General features: G+C 41.6%; 2 protein-coding genes and 6 non-coding genes across 9 annotated transcripts; 7 read left to right on the forward strand and 1 right to left on the reverse strand.

Moving 5' to 3' along the window:
- The first annotated feature begins 23 nt into the window (after window positions 1–23).
- Window positions 24–11,095, forward strand: bpnt2 (3'(2'), 5'-bisphosphate nucleotidase 2). The gene is made up of 8 exons (XM_076745001.1): window positions 24–674; window positions 1,543–1,615; window positions 2,394–2,540; window positions 2,948–3,104; window positions 4,880–4,975; window positions 5,255–5,416; window positions 6,025–6,159; window positions 6,962–11,095. The coding sequence occupies exons 1-8, from the start codon at window positions 556–558 to the stop codon at window positions 7,102–7,104; spliced, it is 1,032 nt and encodes a 343-aa protein (XP_076601116.1). The 5' UTR covers window positions 24–555; the 3' UTR covers window positions 7,105–11,095.
- A 545-nt stretch (window positions 11,096–11,640) lies between these two features.
- Window positions 11,641–11,712, forward strand: trnaq-cug (transfer RNA glutamine (anticodon CUG)). The gene has a single exon. It is a non-coding gene; the product is annotated as a tRNA-Gln (tRNA).
- A 359-nt stretch (window positions 11,713–12,071) lies between these two features.
- On the reverse strand, window positions 12,072–16,335 carry ankrd45 (ankyrin repeat domain 45). 2 transcript variants are annotated; one of them, XM_076745625.1, is made up of 5 exons: window positions 16,101–16,335; window positions 15,599–15,766; window positions 15,390–15,475; window positions 14,656–14,794; window positions 12,072–12,496 (listed from the first exon to the last, which is right to left on the reverse strand). In XM_076745625.1, exons 1-5 carry the CDS (start codon window positions 16,333–16,335, stop codon window positions 12,225–12,227), a joined length of 900 nt encoding a protein of 299 aa, XP_076601740.1. In that variant the 3' UTR covers window positions 12,072–12,224. The 2 variants fall into 2 exon arrangements, with proteins under 2 accessions (XP_076601740.1, XP_076601741.1); XM_076745626.1 differs by lacking the exon at window positions 12,072–12,496 and adding an exon at window positions 13,864–13,995.
- On the forward strand, window positions 13,258–13,329 carry trnaq-cug (transfer RNA glutamine (anticodon CUG)). The gene has a single exon. It is a non-coding gene; the product is annotated as a tRNA-Gln (tRNA).
- On the forward strand, window positions 13,926–13,997 carry trnaq-cug (transfer RNA glutamine (anticodon CUG)). The gene has a single exon. It is a non-coding gene; the product is annotated as a tRNA-Gln (tRNA).
- A 436-nt stretch (window positions 16,336–16,771) lies between the features above and the next one.
- On the forward strand, window positions 16,772–16,843 carry trnaq-cug (transfer RNA glutamine (anticodon CUG)). The gene has a single exon. It is a non-coding gene; the product is annotated as a tRNA-Gln (tRNA).
- Window positions 16,844–19,389: 2,546 nt separating this feature from the next.
- Window positions 19,390–19,461, forward strand: trnaq-cug (transfer RNA glutamine (anticodon CUG)). The gene has a single exon. It is a non-coding gene; the product is annotated as a tRNA-Gln (tRNA).
- Window positions 19,462–20,115: 654 nt separating this feature from the next.
- On the forward strand, window positions 20,116–20,187 carry trnaq-cug (transfer RNA glutamine (anticodon CUG)). Its single transcript has one exon. It is a non-coding gene; the product is annotated as a tRNA-Gln (tRNA).
- The last annotated feature ends 617 nt before the right edge of the window (window positions 20,188–20,804 follow it).

Below are 20,804 nucleotides of genomic sequence, written 5' to 3' on the forward strand. Positions count from 1 at the left end.
GACGTCACCAGTGTTAACCCGGAAGAGAAGTGGCCCTTGACCTCCGTGCTGTGTACGTAACGTTAGGGAGGTAAAATGACTGAACAGAGATGTGATTGTTCCGTTTTGCCTTCGACACCAGTGAACTCTTGGCTTGCTTCGGCGAGTTAACAGCGAGAAAAAGGAGCACAGTCGAGCTGTCCGACCAGCGGAATGTCGCTGCAAGCAAACGACAGTCGGCTGTTCGGTAGATTTCGTCAGACAGACGACGCACGATGCTAAACGTCTTGCCAAATCGTCGACATTAGCCGGAGTGTTGGTGCTTTGACAGCTGCAGTTTATCCGCCGTTCAGCTCTTTGCTACATGACAGTCGACGAATTTATCCGAAAACTAAGCGCCAGGTGCGAAGCAGCCAGTTAGCCGCTCTGTCGGAACTTGGGTGGCGGTGACAGCCACGTCAGCTAACGCTAGCTCACGTCCCTCCAGTCTGTTACACTGCGAGCACTTCACTGCTCTTGCTTTGGGTTTGGATTTTGGATTCCAGCAAAAACCTTAGAGGCTGTTTTTCTGCGCCAATGGCCCCGATGGGTATCCGGCTGTCCCCGCTCGGTGTGGCGGTGTTCTGCCTGCTTGGAGTCGGTGTCATCTACCACCTGTATGCAGGGGTCTTCTCCAGCCGCTTCGCTGCGTTCAGGTCAGACTCTTCTCTCATTACCATACTTGTTATACCGTCACATTATCTCACTGTACTGTATGTGCAGCTGCAGGGCTTGACACCAGACCACCATCTGCTGCTTGTCTCAGTGTTTCTGAAGATAACAATAAGTTTGATGTCCTGAAAGAAAGTTAGATTGTCCACTCTCTGGCGTGAATGATGTAAGGGTAACAACAAGCTGATATTCCAGCAGGTTATCTGTCATTATACTGCAGGTTAAAGGTGTAGGTGAGGTCATACCACTGTACGCATTTGGATGGACATCTGGCTGATCTTTTGATTGAAGTCTAATATTCCTCAGCCAGTGTTGTCTGCTGTCATTATGCTTGAGGTTTGTGCCTCACCGTCGCCCAAGTTAGTTCTATTATTTATTGAATGTGTGGTGAGTCACGCTGCTGCTCACTCAGGCTGGGTTTGGAACTTTAAGCACAGGCTGACAAATGTCTGTTGCATTGAATATTGAAGGCTGTAAAGCACATAAAGCTGCCACTGAATGTCCAAACTTTATCAATTATATTTAGGTCTTGTACAGCTTTATACATTATATATATATTATGAAATATATATATAATGCCGTCCCTAAAGCGTTACCATTCACTGGCTTTCAGTGGTCTGTGGGTAAACACTGAATCTTTGTAAGTGTGTGACATAACAGTGGTTTGTTTGTAAGATAATTAGTATGAGCACACAATTTCAGCTTCATTTCAAAAATACTAAGGGCAGTGTCCAAAACCTGCTTCCTCATTCGCCTCCCCAAAGCTGAAGAGGCTGATGTGGTTTCATCAGGTTTGGTGTCAGTGCTGTTTTGAGGCAAACGCGTTCTTGTTCTGTCCCTTCGTCTCTGCAGACAGAGAAGAAAAGTGGATCTGAGGGACCTGCTGGCTGTCTCAGTGGAGGCTGCAGTACTGGGTGGCAAAGAGGTAAAAACACTGTTTTTTTCACAGCTTAATGAACAAGTGTCTCGTAGGCTTTCATAGTACAGACACTGAACTAAGAAGCATTATCAAGTAATTCACCATTAATAGCTTGTAATAGCTTGCTGAGTCATGCGATCTTTACAGTTGTGTGAAATCTGTCTTTGCAGGTCTTTTTCAAATATTTTTTTACCCACTGTCATTAGAGCAGACAGGAAGTGGTTGTTCTTTTTGAGCTGCTCACCTTCAGCAGAGTCACAGGCTTTGTTTTGGAAAAGTAAACTGTATATTTTTCAAGCTGTTTCTCACCTAATGTTTAGAATATACTGATATTATTAAAATTTCCAGACCAGACTCAGAATGAGTTTCCTATATCACATGTTTTATCACTTCATTATGGGATGATTAGGTGATGTTTTTAAAGAAGAATCAATTCACCCAAAGACATGAAAGACATTGTGTCACTTGCCCCTTCTAGCCATGCACATAGTTTTGTTTTAGTGCCCTGAGTATAGTCTAGCAGCCTTTCTTTGAACCTGCTTTCTGCTTAAGAAATAGTTGAATCACTCGAACATGTTAACTTCCTTAAATTTAAATGTGGCACACCTGTAAAGAAGGCTGAATTTGTAGAGTTATTAACCACTGCTGTGTTGTGCAGTCCACAAAAAGTGAACTTTCCCCAAGCTATGCCATGCTAAAGAAACCACAGGTGTACATGTGGGTGCAGCTTGGACTCTTAAACCATATCAGTGTGTGGGATGTGAGTTGTTTTTCTGCTCCCCAGGTGAAGACGGTGCGTGATGAAAATGGCCTAAACGAGAAGTCAAAGGGCAAGACGAGGGAGGGAGCCAGCGAGCCTCTGACTATGGGTGACCTGCAGTCTCATAGAAAGATGTTTAACCTCCTAAAAAACACCTTTCCTGAGATCACGGTGAGCACAGTGTCTTTTATTCTGCACAGTGCATCGTTGTTGCTGTGTTCTTGCTTCGTTCAGTCAGTAATCGTTTACTGGGGAAACTCAGTGATGAATACCAGTACTTGTTTGGTAGATGAAGGAACTCAGTTCTGTTTAGTTTCACTTAACTAAGACAGTTCAATCACAAATTATAATCTCTCATGAACTAGCAACAAAGCTAGAAGCCACAGAACAAAAGCTTGTCAGAGGCAGACCTTTATGAAAGCTGCCCTCATCATTCCTTCACTTGCTTTAATTATATCTCAGTCAGACTGGAAAGACCGGAAAGCAGATGTATGGGATGCCTTCACATACAGTTCTGAAGCTTGAAATGAGCCTAATGCACAGGACTTCTAATTCTGTATGTATGTGTTTGCTTTCAGGTGAACAGCGAGGAACATGACAACATGGTGGACAAGGCAACCTGGAGTCGGGACATTCCAGCTGACATACAGGATAAGATCGAGGGGGGCAGGGAGGTTCCTACAGAGAGCATCACTGTGTGGATCGATCCTCTAGATGCCACGCAGGAATATACAGGTGTGCATATTTCTGAAGTGAAGTCATTTTAGACGACATATTGGACAATAATGTTCACCTCTCGTACATCTTGAGCTGCTCCTCTTTAAGGAGCTGTGAAAAACTGGGCGTTGATTTGTCTTTACAGTTGAAGCTCACGGGACTCACTCACAGTGTAGTGCACACAAGTGTTATGTTTAAAAAGCTTAAATGGATATATGAGGTTTGGTGGCTGCACTTGTTTGAATAAGGTATGTTTTCATGGTGCTGTGCAGCAACGCCCTCTTAGCATTCATCCAGCTAATCTCATACAGCCCGAAGCTGCCAAATACAGTTCCTGTTTGCTCTGTCAGCCACTGACAGGACGTCCACATCAAGCCAGGGAAATCTGTAAACATCTTTCTCTTTTTGTCTGTTTCGCCATCTAGACTCTAAACAGAGCTTTTTCTAAACAGTGATCCGAGTGTATAAATTCTACTGTGTTTATTAATATGATGTATAAAAACAGGCTCTGTGTTTCAGTGTGTACGGGGTAAACAGAGGTTTTGCAAAACGATGATATGAGCTGCCCAGTGAGGGTTGGGGGCTGAGTAGAGTTAAGAAAGACTTTCTGTTGCCTCAAAACTCTTCTGTGATCACTCATTCTAAATGTCAATATAGCTGAATGCACAACAGAGCTGTTGTTGGCTTCGCAATCATAAAATAATGATTTTGGCTCCGGGCACAGCAGCATGCTGGTTAACATGCAGTATTTATAAGCCTGGATTAAATCACTATTTCACACTTGTTCCGTTGTCTGGCAACAGAAACAGAAAAATATGGAAATGAGTGCTAATAAACTGTGAATCCAGCTGTAGTGAAGCACAGTGTAAGTGGTCACAGAGAGCAGGAGGGGACTGAAGGGACGCTGAACTGGCTGTCAATCAGCAGTCTGGGGTAAAGAGTCTCTAACATTTCGATTGTCATTATAGTCTTTCACACAGCTCAGCTGTTGTCATTCATCTGTATTCATGTAGATTTTGTTAGACGACATCACGTGTATAAAATAACGATTTGGTCTGCCGCTGCATCAGTCCCAGTTCTTACCACATGTGAGCCGTGACGGGCACTTTTGTTGGAAGAGATTTTAGCACTTTCTCAGATGTTCAGGTCTTTCACCTCACTGGGAACGCGAGTGTAGACACATCAGTCTCCTACGATAATTAAAAAATGAAACGCTTCACTACATCATTCGTTTCACTAGACAAGTTTAAAAGTCATCCAAAATAAAGGTCAAACATTTGGTGTGAAGAACACAGCACACGCATATTAACAAACTCAATAACAGACTGATTACCTTGTTTGTACAAGACCTATTGTAGTTTAAAGTAATAATAACACAAACAGTCTATGCTAGCCTATAAAGCTGTGTAATTGTTACTCTTCTTTTTTGCCTAATCATGTAGTGTTCTCATGTGGGCCAGTAGCATAAGTTCCGTGGCCTGGTACTGGTCTGTGGTCCTGGGGTTGGGATCCACTGTCTCGAAGAACCTCACTGGTGGTTGTCCAAGGGTGTGGGACAGTTTCCTGGTTCATGTGTACCTATTTAATACCCAGTTGGACCAGGAATGAAATGCGTTCTTTCAGACTCTTGTATAATATTGACTCACCTCAGTATCCTGTGATCTCTCCACTGCTCTCCTCTATTCATCTTTTATTTCCCCTGCTCCCACACATATCCTGTAACCTCTTTCTTCATCTCGGTCCATCTTTCTTCTGCCCTCCTTCGGTATCTGCCGATCTTTCTCTCCCCACAGAGAGTCTGGTGAAGTACGTGACCACGATGGTGTGTGTGGCTGTAGATGGTAAACCAGTCATTGGGGTCATACACCAGCCGTTCACTGGGTTCACTGGTTAGTGAATGTGTCTCCACAATTTTCCTTGTGTGTGTTAAACAAGATACCTCCACATGCTTAGACTCTTGACTGTGGCATATAAAATAAAACCTTTTTGACATATATTGGCATAAAGGATCACAGGTCCTGCCACAGGCATTCAGGGGAAGAAACAGTGAAATGTGCTTTCTATAGATTTCATAGTTGAAATGTTGGTTGACAGAATAATAATGCATATTATGCATTTAAATTCTAACCTCCCTTTGTCTCTCTGTCTCCCATTGGTCTCTCCCTCAGCCTGGGGGTTTGTAGGTCAGGGCTCAAATATGCGTCCTCGGTCGTCCTACAGTGGCAGCCATCCAAAGGTGATTGTATCACGTTCCCACTCTGGACAAGTGAAAGGTTATGTTCATAGTGCTTTTGGAAATAGCACAGTGGTCATGGAAGCAGGTGGAGCAGGTGAGTGGAGAATTCTTTCATGTCTGTATTTTCCGTATTCAAGTATAGAATGTGCAGATGAAGCAGGACACATTCATAATTGGTACCTCTCATACAGTCTTCCACAGCAGGCCAGTTAGTCTCCTTCTATCAAGACACAGTTTCCTTCTCTTTCTTTATTCGGTCTCAAAAGGCAGAGGTTTAGAGGTGCTGAAGTGTGAGATAAGACCTTACATAGATACATCCGTACACTTGAGTCTGAGTTTGAAGTGGGGCACACAGCTGTGAAATCTGGTACATCTCTTTTTTTAAGTTGACCTTTTGTGTGTTTTGAGGGTGTTTTAACCATTTTAACCATTTGTGATCTATTATTTGTCATCTAAAATGTTCTATCCATCCATCGATGAAAACATTAACAAAGACCGCATTCCATTTACATCCAGTAATGCCAGTGACGAGGGGGGAAATCTGCTGAGCTTGTGTAAAGCTGTAAAGACAGCAGCCAGCCCTTGATGACAATATAATAATACAGGCCAAATGTGTATGACTAGATATCAGCGTATCATAGCACTAGTGTGATAAAGAAGAAACAGATCATATTGACCGAGGTCTCGTTCTCTCTCTCTCAGGGTACAAGGTCCTGTCACTTCTGGAGATGCCTTCAGGTTCAGCAGATTCCGTCGACCAAGCAGATGTTTACATCCACATCACCTTCATTAAGAAATGGGACATCTGCGCTGGTGCAGCACTGCTGAATGCACTGGGTAATGTAACAACTATTCTATTCCAGTGTTTGGTTTCCTTTTCAGTTTCAAGTTCTATTCAGATTGTGCTGTTGATTAAACAATTAACAAAAGCCCTTTTTGGACTAAATTCATAATCCTTTGAAGCTCCTGATATGTTGGTTTCAATCTGAATTATTTTTCTATATATTCATGACTAAATAAGCAACAATCAAACTTTAAGTTAGAAGATTCTTTGGTGTTGTTTATTGAGAGTTAAACATTCCAAGTCTGTAATCTGCTTCATCAAGACGGTGTAGGTTTGATTTAATCAGACTTAACTGACAGTGGACATAAGCAAACATCCTCACAACCATTATCAGTCTCATTCAAATGTTGGTAGACCCTGATAAGTGCATGGCAGTACGTGCCGCCATGTTTTTCCAACTCCGAGCACAGACAACTTCAAACTCCCTGAGACAGATCCTCAGGAAATACACAAAACTGTTATGACTTTTTAAAGAAAATAGTGTGTTTGTGGAGGAAACCCTCCTCGTAGTAAGACGCTAATTGAGAGAAAGTTTGTCTAGGCCTTTATATCTTAACGCATTCTTCTAAATGCTTGTGCAGTGTTGATGGTTCCTAGAAAAATAAGATATCTTGCTCCTCACATCATGCACACATAAACAGATATGCTAAAATGCAGCAGGATATCAGTTATACTCCAAAAGAGATTAAATACAAGGCCCTGTTTTTATTTTCTAAGGAATGTATCGTTATCATATCTGTAATAAATCTTTAATGGGTGCACTGTACCAATGACATGTCATCACAATGATTGTAGGAGGCCAAATGACAACCCTGAAGGGAGAGGACATCGACTACAGTGGAACGCCAGTCAACAAAGGAGGACTGGTGGCCAGTGTTGGTGTGGACCATAAGGCTATACTGGAGAAACTACCAAACTGGGACCCTGACAAGCACTGAGAGACACAAACACAGAGCCATTGATGTTTGTCCGGGTTGTAGGAAGGGCAACATGTGGCGGCCCTTTTCTGTAACTTATAGTCGGTTGCCAGTGTAACCAGACCTGCACAATTTCATCATCGTGGTACACCACACATCTGCCAATCCGGTGACAGAGAGAGTTACTGTGGAACCAACATGGTTGCCAATGGAAACTACAACGGCTGATACAGTGGCTCTGAACACACACTGTGGGACATGCATACATACATGCAGCCAGGGGAAACGGTACATCATGCTTTTACACACAAACACATGCTCAGAGTGAAGACTGGGGACAGCCCTTCATCTTCAGAGGACAACAGAATAACTAATGTGAAATACTGAACTGAGGAGCACAATGCTGAACATGACAACAAAACCTATGGAGCGACTGACTTCAAAGTCTTTTCATCATATTAAATCCCGTCTTCATCACATGATATTCCAGAGAAAACACAATAGTAATGAACGCGATGTATTCCAGACAGGCACAGTCAAAGTCAACATCAGCTCAGCTCAGTAAGTGAAACGGCAACCCATCACTGTTTGGAACTGGAAACAATGAGCCTCAGTGGCCTAAACAATCAGTGTAATATGGACCTGCTGACCTTTACTGACTGAAACCTTCTGGTCACCAGCACCATTATACCACAACAATTCACTTCTATCGGTCTTAAACTGATGTGTTGCTTCAAAGCCGTTCTCTGAGGTGTCAGAGATGGAGCATTTGAGCTTTGGACTGACAGAGAATATTCTCACTGTGGAGTGTCAGCTCCAATAAAGGGTCACTAACAATAAAATTTAAAAAAGAACTCCTCAATTAATGATTTTAGGAGAGTAACCACCACAGATTTCATGTGAGTCCTAGAGAGAGAACTACTAAAGGTGAACTGCAAAAATTGTCTAAATTAGTCAAAACTGAAAAGAAAAAAAAACCCAGCACATTTATTTGTAGACTACATTATTTCCTAAGTCTTGGCAAGGCCCAGGAGGGAACAGTCTTTTACAAAGTTACTAATTTGGTAAACTATGTTGAAACCAGTCACAGTGAAATTAAGATGAAATGATCAAAAGGAAACTTGGGAAGTTGAAGGAAAAGTTGCTATTTTTTCTATCGTCTCTTGTCTGAAACAGATTTTGGGCTGGTTAGACATATTCTCAGTTATGGGTGTGAACATGCTGTGATTGATGTTTCTCTTACACTCCTATTATAAGAGGTTATACACAAAAAAAGCACAATATGATGACTGCAAGGTGTGTTTACTAGTTGAAGGGTTGCTGCACAGCTGGCCAGGGATGGAGGATGATGGCAGTGTTCAGTGAACCTTAACCCTGATGAGCTCAGGTCTGAGTTGTCGTTTGTGGTCTTTATCTTCCTCAACAATCCTGTAAATAAAAGTTGGACTGAATTGAAGTCATTAAGCAAATTCAGTCTTTTCTCCACACTTCACCCCCCCTCTGGTACAAACTGTATTGGTTGGGCTGTTGCATTAAGAGTTCAGAGCAGAGGATCAGCTAAAGGGTCGTGTGGAACCTGACTTAAGACTGGATTGTGTACAAAAACAAGTCCCATCTAATGTGTACAGTCTCATCCATGACTTTAAAAGTCATCAGTCTGCCTAAGGAGCATTACAGAAGAAAAGCATTTGTTTCAATCACCAAGAACTGAAAGTTTAAAAAAACTAGAGCATGAGAAATACCATGTTGAGGACTGTGGAACAAGTCTGGAATGAAACTTACCTGAGCTGGACAGGTACATTTCCTCCTCCCAGATCCTTTTCTGCTACTGAATATTGTACTGTGCGACATTGAAATTCATTCATGCAAAAATGACACGTCGGTACCAGTCCCATTTTGTCAGAGACTGGACTGAGCACTTTGTTTAAGTACACGTGTACTTGCATGATTTTGTATTTTCATTAACTTTTGGAACTCAAACTCTTTTTCTGCAGACTGGTGAAGGTCTTTCTCTGCTGTCTGCTGTGCCAGTCTGTTCAAACTGCTTCATTGACTGTTCTCCAGCCAATATTTGTATTGTGTGTTCAACAACAGACACTGATCAGAGGTGGGATGTTTCCTCAGCAAAATGTGAGCTCGTGTCAGTGTCTTGAAGCAGATACTCTTACAAGTGACCTGTTTTATGTTCAGTTTGTCTCAGTAGCCTTTGATTAATTGATAACATTGTGTAGATGTGTGCAAAGGTGATGAGTTAAATGTTTGTACCTGTTCTGCCACAGACTGCTGTTAGCAGGTTAAAGGCCTGATCTGGATGGTGAGGTGATGACGTTAAAAAGGGGACAGCTCGACTCAAAGAAGCAACAGAAGGCAGCTGTCCGTCTCAAAGCCTGAGCTGTCACTTTATATGAGTTGGGTGCCTTTGATCAAGACAACATTGTAGGATGATGGTGTTTGCCACAGCACTCGTCATGAGCTCTGTACTTGTTTCTATGGTAATGGTTAATATGCAAGGGTGATGCTGCAATAGCGATTTTAATGTCATGAAGGTGATATGGATATTATGTGGGTACTATTGTTTTGTTGTGTTTATGATTGAAGGGGAACTTATTTTATACATTAAAGTCTGCTTCCATGTGTTGGAGAGTATGACAGCATATTTTTAAAAGGTTACACAAAGCCTTTTGTGGCTCCCGAGGGAGCTGTGTGAAATCTGATAAACTCTGACTCAAGTGATGTCACTTGAGTCAGTGTTGGTTGGGTCTGAAGACTACAAGTTTGAAAATGAAGTAAAATTGAGTGTGTGGAGTTAGAAGTGCTCTCAGCATCTGACGACTCATCTCTGTTGTAGGCTAGATGCCTGAGGTCGTATCAGCCACTACTAGCAGAACACACGAGCATCTCCAACTGAACTGTGGTCAAGTTGCATTGTGGGTACTGTAGATGCCAGGTGTTGGCAAGGAAGAAGAGTTCATGGAATAAAAAACACAATATTTCTGGCTCTGCTGCATCAATTCTGATTGTTTTTTTTTACTGTCCATTGTGAGTCCAGCAATGTTAGTTACAGAGTGCAATGTTAAGTCAGTGGAGAACTCTCTTAATGCACGTCTGAATCAAACAGTAGGCATAATTACAGATTATGGTCAGGTTGTAAGAGGGTGCACCATGTGTTCTGCTCTACACGCCTGAAGACTATTGTTAAGAAAGTGTAACAATTGCCAGTTCTTTTAAACCTCGAGCATTGAGCTAAACTACATTTCTTTCGCCTCACTAAGAGTTTGAATTGTGACTTGGCAGAATCTTCCCAAATGTAATTCTAGTTTCAGTCAAGTTTTTTATTTTGCTGTGTTTTCTGCATGCTTTCCATATTTAGGACTTACCAAAAAATTCCCTTCGAGAGACATCTTTGTCCCTGTGTCTCAAACAAGCATAGGCTTCACTGATTTTCAGTTCAGGCCGGGTTAAGAAGTGACATAAGAAAATGAATCAACTGAGGTGGAAACAAATTCAGTGAAAGGTTAAAGCTTTTTATATTGTGTCAACTGTCCTCCGTTGGTCTCTCCGTGTGTGCAATGTTACAACACTAATGGCTAAAATGACATGGCGATAAAACCCAGTTGTGTGGTTTAACTGACGCCTCTATCTGCCTCTAACCACCGATACATGGCAGCAGCATGCAAAGGAAGTAAGGACGAGCAGTATCCCCTTCAGTTTGCAAGTGAAATAGCAATAGACCTCAAGTAAAAACCTAAACTCAAACATGTTCACTTGGCCAAACTCCCTGTGTTCTTAGAGATACTCGTGTTAAATGGAAAGGAGGCAGATAATGACCTGAGAACTACGGTTATACTACAAGGTTACCCTGCCATGTACCATGCTGTTACTTGGCTGTTTCGTGTGTGAACTGGCTGTCTGTCAGTTGGTTTGATAACCAGGTTGTTGCAGCTACTCTTGAGTCTGTCTCATCCTGCTTTTGCTGTGAATTTCCAATAAAACATCATTGTGCATGATGGTATGGGCTATGTCTCTTTTAGTCTTATTCGTTGCAGCCAGTCGAAATGACTTCCAAGTTACATTTTAAGTCCAAAGGGTGGAGCATGAATAGTACCTAAACACAGTTTTACTTGCATAGAACCTCATGAATGCAAGCAAATATAATGTCACTAAGGTTTAGGTCTGAATCACATTTTTTTTTTTCCATAACTTAAAAAGTAATTTCCAAATGAATTTCAGTTTCCAAACATTATATACAGAAAACAGTTTGACATTTTTCAGACATTCGTTGGGGCACTGACGTTGCACAGATCTTCCTCTGCATTAGAACTCTTCTGCTGGTTTGACTGTCACCTCTACTGTGTGAAATTTGATCAATTAGAAGCAAAAAACAAATATCAACATAATAGCATCATTTATGGCACAACTCTAGTTGTACGATGTAATGTACATATTTATCCATATTGTGTTCCTCAATGTCTGGACTGTCTTTCAAACCACTGTAAACACTGACATTTCCCACCCATTTCACTTGTTAGTGAATGCAGCATAATGTGGTCTCATAGGGGTTCCATGGTGTAATGGTTAGCACTCTGGACTCTGAATCCAGCGATCCGAGTTCAAATCTCGGTGGGACCTGATTTTGAGTACAAGGTTCCGTGAAAAATTCAGTACCTTGACTACAAGAAATGACTCTTCCAATTGCATATTTCCTCCTGACTGATTGAATCACTTACAATTAGTATACTTCACCGAGAGAAATAAACATGAAGAAAGACATGTAGCTAACCATCAGATATGTCATATTCAACAAGTTTACTTCTGCAGCAGTGACTCCATGTAGCCTTTTAAAAAATGTTGCACTACATGTTCGGTGCCAGACATCATGCATTGAGTGCCACAAATGGAAAGGCCCTTGAAAGGGACATTATCATGATCAGGCTGCACATAAGAGCAAAATCTAATCTATAATGACCAATGTCCAGCAAATACTCAGATTATCAGAATCAGAATTGGAAATACTTTATTGATCCCCGAGTTGTTTTTCTTACAGGTGCTCCTCAAAAGAATACAAGAGATAGAGAGATTTGTCTGTATTTACAAAAATGAGTTGCGGATCAGTTTGCTGAGTCTGTTGGTGTCTCCCATCCTCAGCCTGCTGCCCCAGCACGTAACAGCATAGAGAATAGCACTAGCCACCACAGACTGGGCCATGGTGTCTTTGGCGCAGGAACAAGGCAGGACATCTTCCACAGCATGGGGACCCTCTGGAGACTTAGGCTCATGTCGAAGACATGGTGAAGAACTCCACACAGCTGGGGGGCACAGGCACAGGGGGGAGTGGGGAGTGGTTGATAGCGGTCGTCCAGGACAGGCAGCAGAGGAGCCGGAGGGGGGATGAGCCAGGCCTGCAGTGTCAAATCTATTAAAAAACAGATTCAGTTCATTGGCCCTGTCAACGCTGCCTTCAACTCTTCTGTTGTTGGTCGTTCTGAAACCAGTGAAGCCAGTAATGGTCCTCATTCCACTCCAGACCTCTCTCAAGTTGTTCTGCTGGAGTTTCCACTCCAGCTTCCTTCTGTATTTCTCCTTAGCCTCCTTGATTTTCACCTTCAGTTCCCCCTGTATTGTTCTCACCTCCTCCCTGTTACCAGCTCTGAAAGCCCTCTTCTTCTCATTGAGGATGACTCTGATGTCCTTTGTTACCCACAGCTTGTTATTTGGATAACCATGGACAGTCCTGGCTGGGACAGTGGAGTCCACACAGAAAGTGATATAGCACTCTGTGAGCCCATCAATGTCGTCCCCATGCGGCTCACAGAGTGCCTGCCAGTCTGTCACCTCTAAACAGCCCTGCAGCGTCTCAGATGTCTCCTCTGATATCTCCTCACTGTCCTTGTGACGACTCTACATAAACTTGCGCATCTGCAGGGCCATGGGTGTCCCTTTTGGCAAGACATTGAGAATTTCATACACTGAATAATGAATAGAAAACTGACAATAATATTAATTTATGGAGTGAAACAGAGACAATGTCAAATTTACTATATCAAATCCAGTTTCCATTAGCAGTATCATCAGTTCAATGTGTTCACACAGGTTGACAGTGTCAGGATCCTCTTTCAAAGCTTTTGGTATAATCATGTAGCATCCTGCCCACACCAGGGTAATGTGATTTTTTGTGGTTCCATGGTGTAACGGTTAGCACTCTGGACTCTGAATCCAGCGATCCGAGTTCAAATCTCGGTGGGACTTGATTTTGAGGACAAGGTTCTGTAAAAATACTTGAAAAATTCAGTACCATGACTACAAAAACTGACTCTTTTAATTAAATTGCCTAATTTCTTCTGACTAATCGAACCACTTTCAATTAGTATACGTCATCTAGAGAAATAAACATGAAGAAAGACATGTAGCTAACCATCAGATAAGTCATATTCAACAAGTTTACTTCTGCAGCAGAGACTCCTTCATGTAGCCTTTTTAAAAATTGTTGCAGTACATGTTCGGTGCCAGACACCATGCACTGAAATCTAATCTATAATGACCAATGTCCAGCAAATACTCATAAGTCTATATTTAAATCTGCGCATCTGCAGGGCCATGGGTGTCCCTTTTGGCATGACATTGAGAATTTCATACACTGAATAATGAATAGGAAACTGTCAATAATATTAATTTATGGAGTGAAACAGAGACAATGTCAAATTTACAATATGAAATCCAGTTTCCATTAGCAGTATCATCAGTTCAATGTGTTCACACAGGTTGACAGTGTCAGGATCCTCTTTCAAAGCTTTTGGTATACTCATGTAGCATCCTGCCCACACCAGGGGAGTGGGAGTTTTTGTGGTTCCATGGTGTAATGGTTAGCACTCTGGACTCTGAATCCAGCGATCCGAGTTCAAATCTCGGTGGGACCTGATTTTGAGGACAAGGTTCGGTAAAAATACTTGAAAAATTCAGTACCTTGATTACAAGAAATGACTCTTCTAATTACATTGCATGAATTCTTCTGACTAATTGAACCACTTACAGATAGTTTGATTCACCTGGAAAAATAATCACAAAATGACACATGAAGAAAGACATGTAGCTAATCATGAGATATGTCACATTCAACAAGTTTACTTTACTTCTGCAGCGGAGACTCCTTCATGTAGCCTTTTTAAAAACTGTTGCACTTGATGTTCAGTGCCAGACACCGTGACAATTACTCACTCAACATATCCCATACTGAGATGGTAAAAGACATTAAGGATAGGGTCTGAAATATATTTTTGTGTGTGCCCATGGACAGTTACTCAATATTCCTTTATTAGTCCCACAAGGGGAAATTACTGTAGTGTTTACAGTAAATGTTCAGTTATGTCCTTTCACCAGAGACTACAGCCTCTGTGGCAGGATTTATGGACAAATTAAATACATTCTGGTTGAGAACTAATACATTTGCAACCACAAACCAAACCAGTCCACAGTAACAAGTATAACTTGAGATGGTTCCTCCATTGGGGAGAAATTTGCTTGTGTTCAAAAGTCAATTCTGAAAGCTCAGTGCTGTACAATAATATCAATGCTTACATTGTGCTGACAGCTTGCTGAGAATAGGCTGAAGCGTGTCCTCTATGTCTTTCCTTTGGGCCACGACGTCTGAGACTGTTGAGTGTTTGACACTCTGGATCCAGTCTGACTTGGCAGAACAGGCACGTGTACAGATGTTCTGTGCAGAAATTTACAGAAGGCACGAGAGACACATAGTGAAGAAAAGCTAATGCACTCAAAAGCACTCAAGCTAATTTTACAGCAGAAAAGACACTTGTTGGCATTGTTGATATTCTCATTCTTATCATTATTATTATCACTGAAGTCGGTGTTTCCTCATCTGCACCAATAGGAGACAGTTAGAAGCTTGTCTAATACCTACTTGTTTCAATAACAAACATGAAAAGGTCCAATTTGCCATTAATGAAAGTGACACACGCACAGTACAAACATGGACCTTTTAAAGTTTGATGAAACATCTTTCACATGCAATGAGAAATTTTGGGTTCACTTAACATGTAGACAGGAAGAGCCAAGGAGTTTTGCAGACTATAAATACCCCTTATTGTTTCTTGAATATTTTTTGCCATATGAAATCTTGACGCATGCTGTGAAGTAGCAATATATGCTGGATGAGGAACTAATCGCCTAAAATCCAAGGTTTTATTCATAATATATGGCAACAATCTGTATTTAAAAGGACAATATAAATAAATAATCTTTCTCTTGAGTTTCAATAAGTTGTTCAGTCCTGACGTAGAGAAATGTGTTACCTTTTCCTCTTTTGTGAGCTTCCTCTCTGGGTCAGAGATAAGGTCTTTAACAAAGGCAACGTATGACATCAAGTCCTGTTTAGCTTCTGTGCAGAGATGAACACACACACACACACACACACACACACACACACACACACACACAGGTGAAGAACATTAGACATTTTTGCTGATCAAAGTTTGCCACAGATGATGTCTTAACATCACACCTGCCAGGACCAGACAGTCAGCACAGTCTGTCTGTGAGTATCTCCTGGCCAGGTCTACAGGCCTCTCCCCCCTGAAGGTCCTGGTCTGAGTGTCAGCTCCCAGCTCGAGCAGAGTCCTCAGTGTGTCCAGGTGGCCCCAACAAGCAGCAAGGTGCAGCGAGGAATAACCTGCTGGACGAAGAGTACCAAACTGAGGCCAGGGACAGATGAATCATTTCAACTGTGATTACAGCAGCTCAAGAAATACACCTCTTACTTCGAATGAGTGTGCAGGCAGGCTAAGAAAACAAAATTAGACCCTGTTTTTCACTGGCGTCAATGTACTAATACAGGAACAGACATGACAGCTCAGAACAAGACTTAAAGTAGTGGCTTTGCACTTATTTAGAAGATGCGTTGTCACACTTATTTACTGACTCAGCTACGCATCTTCTTCCACTTTGCGAAGCTCAGCAGTGCATTTGAGCCTATATAATTACCCAGCAAACGGTTTTCCACTCACCCCTGACGGTCTGCTCGTCGACATGGGCTCCGTTTCTGACCAGTTCTCGGACGATGGCGCTCCTCCCCAACATGCAGGCAGTCAACAGGGCATTTCTCCCAGCCTCGTCCTTCAGTCCGAACAAATCCTTCTCCTGCGACTCCTCCGAGACACCCCCTCGTTCAAAGTGCTCCTTGATAGTTTCCAAGTCCCCAGACAGCACACATTTAAAAATTGCTTCCTGTATCGAAGTCATTTTGCGCACACGTCCTCAGCTACCTGTCCAACACAGTCTAGAGTGTACTATTGCCATGGTTACATAGTCGCAGCTGTAAAACTCGCGCGAGACACCGCTGCATGGCCCTCCGTAGATGACGCGCGAACCACGAGCATTCATTTATGCATTAAGGCCGTTCATGAACAAATTTTTCATTCTTTAAATCCTGTTTTTGTTAGCAGTGTCATACATAATAATGTGTTTACTCCTGTTGATGATTGCACTTTACATGTCACTGAATTTTAAAACAGCACAATTCATGGCACTTCCCACCAACTGTACTTGTACGATGTAATATACATACATGTTGTGCTCCTCAAACAATTTCTGGATTGTATCTCAAATAATGGCATGATTTTGACATTTCCCACCCATTCCGGTTGTAAGTGAACGCAGCGTTTCAGAGTGATATAGTGGTTCCATGGTGTAATGGTTAGCACTCTGGACTCTGAATCCAGCGATCCGAGTTCAAATCTCGGTGGGACCTGATTTTGAGGACAAGATTCGGTAAAAATACTTGAAAAACACAACACCTTGACTACAAGAAATGACTCTTCTAATTACATTGCGTAGTTTTTCTTAGTGTACTTCACCTAGCTAAATAAACACGAGGAAAGACATGTAGCTAACCATGACATATGTCATATTCAACAAGTTTACTTCTGTAGCGGAGACTCCTTCATGTAGCCTTTTTAAAAATTGTTGCACTACACGTTCGGTGCCAGACACCGTGCATTGAGTGCCACAAATGGAAAGGCCCTTGAAAGGAACATTATCATGATCAGGCTGCACATAAGAGCAAAATCTAATCTATAATGACCAATGTCCAGCAAATACTCAGATTATCAGAACCAGAATCCGAAATACTTCATTGATTCCCGAGTTGTTTTTGTTACAGGTGCTCCTTAAAAGAATAGAAGAGATCGAGAATAGAAGAGTTCGGTAACAATACTTGTAAAATCCAATACCATAACTATAGGAAATAACACTTCTAAATTGCGTAAATTCTTGGCTAATTAAGATAGGACTTTATTGATCCCACACTGGGGAAACTTAGTCGTTACATAAGTGGCATAGTGGCATAAAGACGTAAAAATGAAAACATAGAAGTATACAAGGTACAGGATAGATTAAAAAAAAAGAAAACAACTATGCATATGTACATTTGTACAGATTATAAAAAATAGTAAATGCCAAAGAATCCTACAGCCATTAAAAAAAAAAAAAGGATTGTTGCTAGTGGTCATATGAGAAAACCTACGTACTGGCATGACATGTCATATTGCACTTGAGAAATGCTATTGCACCTGAGAAAATACTATTTCACTTGGGAGATACTAGGTCTATGTATATGCACAATATATACAGTTTATAAAAATACAGTTGCCAATATGGATAATAAATAGTGTTATTGCACTGTTGAGAGAAGTATACAACTTAGAAATTTAGAGATTGCACCAGGTGAAATGAATAAATGTAAGCAGATTAGCATTATAGCATAGATTAGCATTGAAACAGTAGTGCAAACAAAAAGAGGGTATGATGTATAATTGAGAAAGACTGCATCAACACAGTGCTACATTACGTGATGCTGGAGTTAAACAGTCTGACAACTGTTGGGATGAAGGACCTGTGGTTGTGTTCTTTCTTACAGAGTGGATGCAGCAGTCTCTTACTGAGGGAGCTGCTTTAGTCTCCCCCACATCTCATGCAGGGGGTGGGATGGGTTGTCCATGGTCAATGCCAGCTTGGCTAACATCCTCCTCTCACCCACTTCCAAGATGGTGTCCAGAGGGCAGTCTAGGATAGAACCAGCTCTCCTGACCAGTTTGTTTAGTCTTTTCCTGTCCCTCTCAGAGCTTCCACAGCCCCAGCAGACCACTGCATCGAAAACTGCAGATGCCACCACAGAGTCAGAAAAAGTTTTTTACAGTGTCCTACATACTTCAAAGGACCTCAGTCTTCTTAGGAGGTGCAGACAACTTTGGCCCCTCCTGTACAGGGCATCTGTGTTATTTGTCCAGTCCAGTTTGTTGTTGAGGTGAACACCTAGGCATTTGTGATCCCCCACGATCTCAATGTCCAAGCCCTGGATGTTCACTGGTGTAATCTGTGGTACATTCCTTCAGAAATCAATTACCATCAATTATCTCCTTCGTCTTGCTGGCGTTCATGTGCAGGTGGTTCAGTCCACACCAGCAAGTTGACTACAACATCCCTGTTTTCCAGTTCATTCCCCTGTGATACGTGTCCAACAATGGCTGTATCATCAGAGAACTTCTGGATGTGACCGCCGTTGGTGATGTGTCTGAGGTCCGATGTGCACAGGGTGAAGAGGAAGGGGGAGAGCACTGTCCCCTGTGGAGCCCACATACTGCAGACTACCACATCGAACACGCAGTTGCAAAGCCTCACATACTGTAGTCTGTTGGTGAGGTAATTGATGGTCCACGCAGCCAGGTGGCAGTCTACGCCAGCTCCTTCCAGCTTCCCCCTGAGCAATGATGGTTGGATGTGTTGAAAGCACTGGAAAAGTTACAATTAGTAAAATTGCATATATACAGTTATAGTATAAACACAGTTTTACTTACATAGAACATCATGAATGCAAGCAAATATAATGTCACTAAGGTTTAGGTCTGAATAACTTTTTTTTGCATAATTTAAAAAGTAATTTCCAAATGAATTTCAATGTCCAAATATACAGGAAACAGTCTGGCATTTTTCAGACATTCGTTGGAACACTGACGTTGTACAGATCTTCCTCTGCGTTAGAACTCTTCTGCTGGTTTGACTGTCACCTCTACTGCTGCAAACAGAAATTTGATCCATTAGAAGCAAATAAAATAAATATCAAAATAATAGCATCATTTATGGCACTTCCCACCAACTCTAGTTGTACGATGTAATGTACATATTTGTAAATGTTGTGTTCCTCAATTTCTGGATCGTCCTTCAAACCTGTTGGCACGACTTTGACATTTCCCAACCATTCCAGTTGTAATTGAACGCAGCGCATTGAAGCTTCATAGGGGTTCCATGGTGTAATGGTTAGCACTCTGGACTCTGAATCCAGCGATCCGAGTTCAAATCTCGGTGGGACCTGATTTTGAGGGCAAGGTTCGGTAAAAATACTTGAAAAACACAATACCTTGACTACAAGAAATGACTCTTCAAATTGCGTAATTCCTTCTGACTGATTGAACCACTTACAATTAGTATACTTCACCGAGAGAAATAAACATGAAGAAAGACATGTAGCTAACCATCAGACATGTCATATTCAACAAGTTTACTTCTGTAGCGGTGACTCCTTCATGTAGCCCTTTTAAAAATTGTTGCACTACATGTTCGGTGCCAGACATCATGCATTGAGTGCCACAAATGGAAAGGCCCTTGAAAGGGACATTATCATGATCAGGCTGCACATAAGAGCAAAATCTAATATAAAATGACCAATGTCCAGCAAATACTCAAATTATGAAGTCTCTACATAAACTTGTGCATCTGCAGGGCCATGGGTGTCCCTTTTGGCATGACATTGAGAATTTAATACACTGAATAATGAATAGGAAACTGACAATTATATTAATTTATGGAGTGAAACTGAGACAATGTCAAATTTACAATATGAAATCCGGTTTCCATTAGCAGTATCATCAGTGCAATGTGTCCACACAGGTTGACAGTGTCAGGATCCTCTTTCAAATCTTTTGGTATAATCATGTAGCAATCAAACCAAGCAGCTGTCTTTTTTGTGGTTCCATGGTGTAATGGTTAGCACTCTGGACTCTGAATCCAGCGATCCGAGTTCAAATCTCGGTGGGACCTGATTTTGAGGACAAGGTTTGGTAAAAACACTTGTGAAATACTGTACCTTACCTACAAGAAATGATTCTTCTGATTGAATTGCATGAATTCTTCTGACCATCTAAACTGTTTACAGAAGTATTAGTGCTATGCTTTCCCTAGAGAAATAAACATGAAGAAAGACATGTTGTTAACCATGAGATATGTCATATTCAACAAGTTTACTTCTGCAGCGGAGACTCCTTCATGTAGCCTTTTAAAAAATTGTTGCACTACACGTTCGGTGCCAGATCAGGCATCAGGTATCAGGATTCTCTTTCAAAAGACCAGGTGGATGTGACCACATCCAATACACATCCATCCGAGTACAAATCTCAGTGGGACCTGGTTTTAAGGATGAGGACAAAATAAAAAAAAATTAGCACTAATCAAGTTGATCAGACTTAATAAAGTCAAAACCATAAATCTGATCAAGAAAGCTGCCATAAAGCTGGTAGATTACCCAGTGATCTAACCTGGTCATAATATTTGACCCACCAAATGTGAAGGAATCAATTAAACTAACATGTACAGTGTATTTAAAAGTAAAGTGCAATTCAGCCAGGTTATCAATGGACCAGTCGTATGAAGGAAATGCA

The sequence above is a fragment of the Chaetodon auriga genome, chromosome 12 (genome assembly GCF_051107435.1).
Source record: "Chaetodon auriga isolate fChaAug3 chromosome 12, fChaAug3.hap1, whole genome shotgun sequence".
NCBI lineage: Eukaryota > Metazoa > Chordata > Actinopteri > Chaetodontiformes > Chaetodontidae > Chaetodon > Chaetodon auriga.

Excerpts from the sequence above, each read along its gene's own strand:
- bpnt2 (XM_076745001.1), top strand. The coding sequence starts at position 556 with ATGGCCCCGATGGGTATCCGGCTGTCCCCGCTCGGTGTGGCGGTGTTC. Across the intron at positions 1,616-2,393 it reads CAGTACTGGGTGGCAAAGAG|GTGAAGACGGTGCGTGATGA; the intron begins GTAAAAACACTG and ends TCTGCTCCCCAG. Across the intron at positions 2,541-2,947 it reads ACACCTTTCCTGAGATCACG|GTGAACAGCGAGGAACATGA; the intron begins GTGAGCACAGTG and ends GTTTGCTTTCAG.
- ankrd45 (XM_076745625.1), bottom strand. The coding sequence starts at position 16,335 with ATGACTTCGATACAGGAAGCAATTTTTAAATGTGTGCTGTCTGGGGAC. Across the intron at positions 15,476-15,598 it reads TGACTGTCTGGTCCTGGCAG|AAGCTAAACAGGACTTGATG; the intron begins GTGTGATGTTAA and ends ATCTCTGCACAG. Across the intron at positions 12,497-14,655 it reads CAGCAAGCTGTCAGCACAAT|ATTTGACACTGCAGGCCTGG; the intron begins GTAAGCATTGAT and ends GTTTTTTAATAG.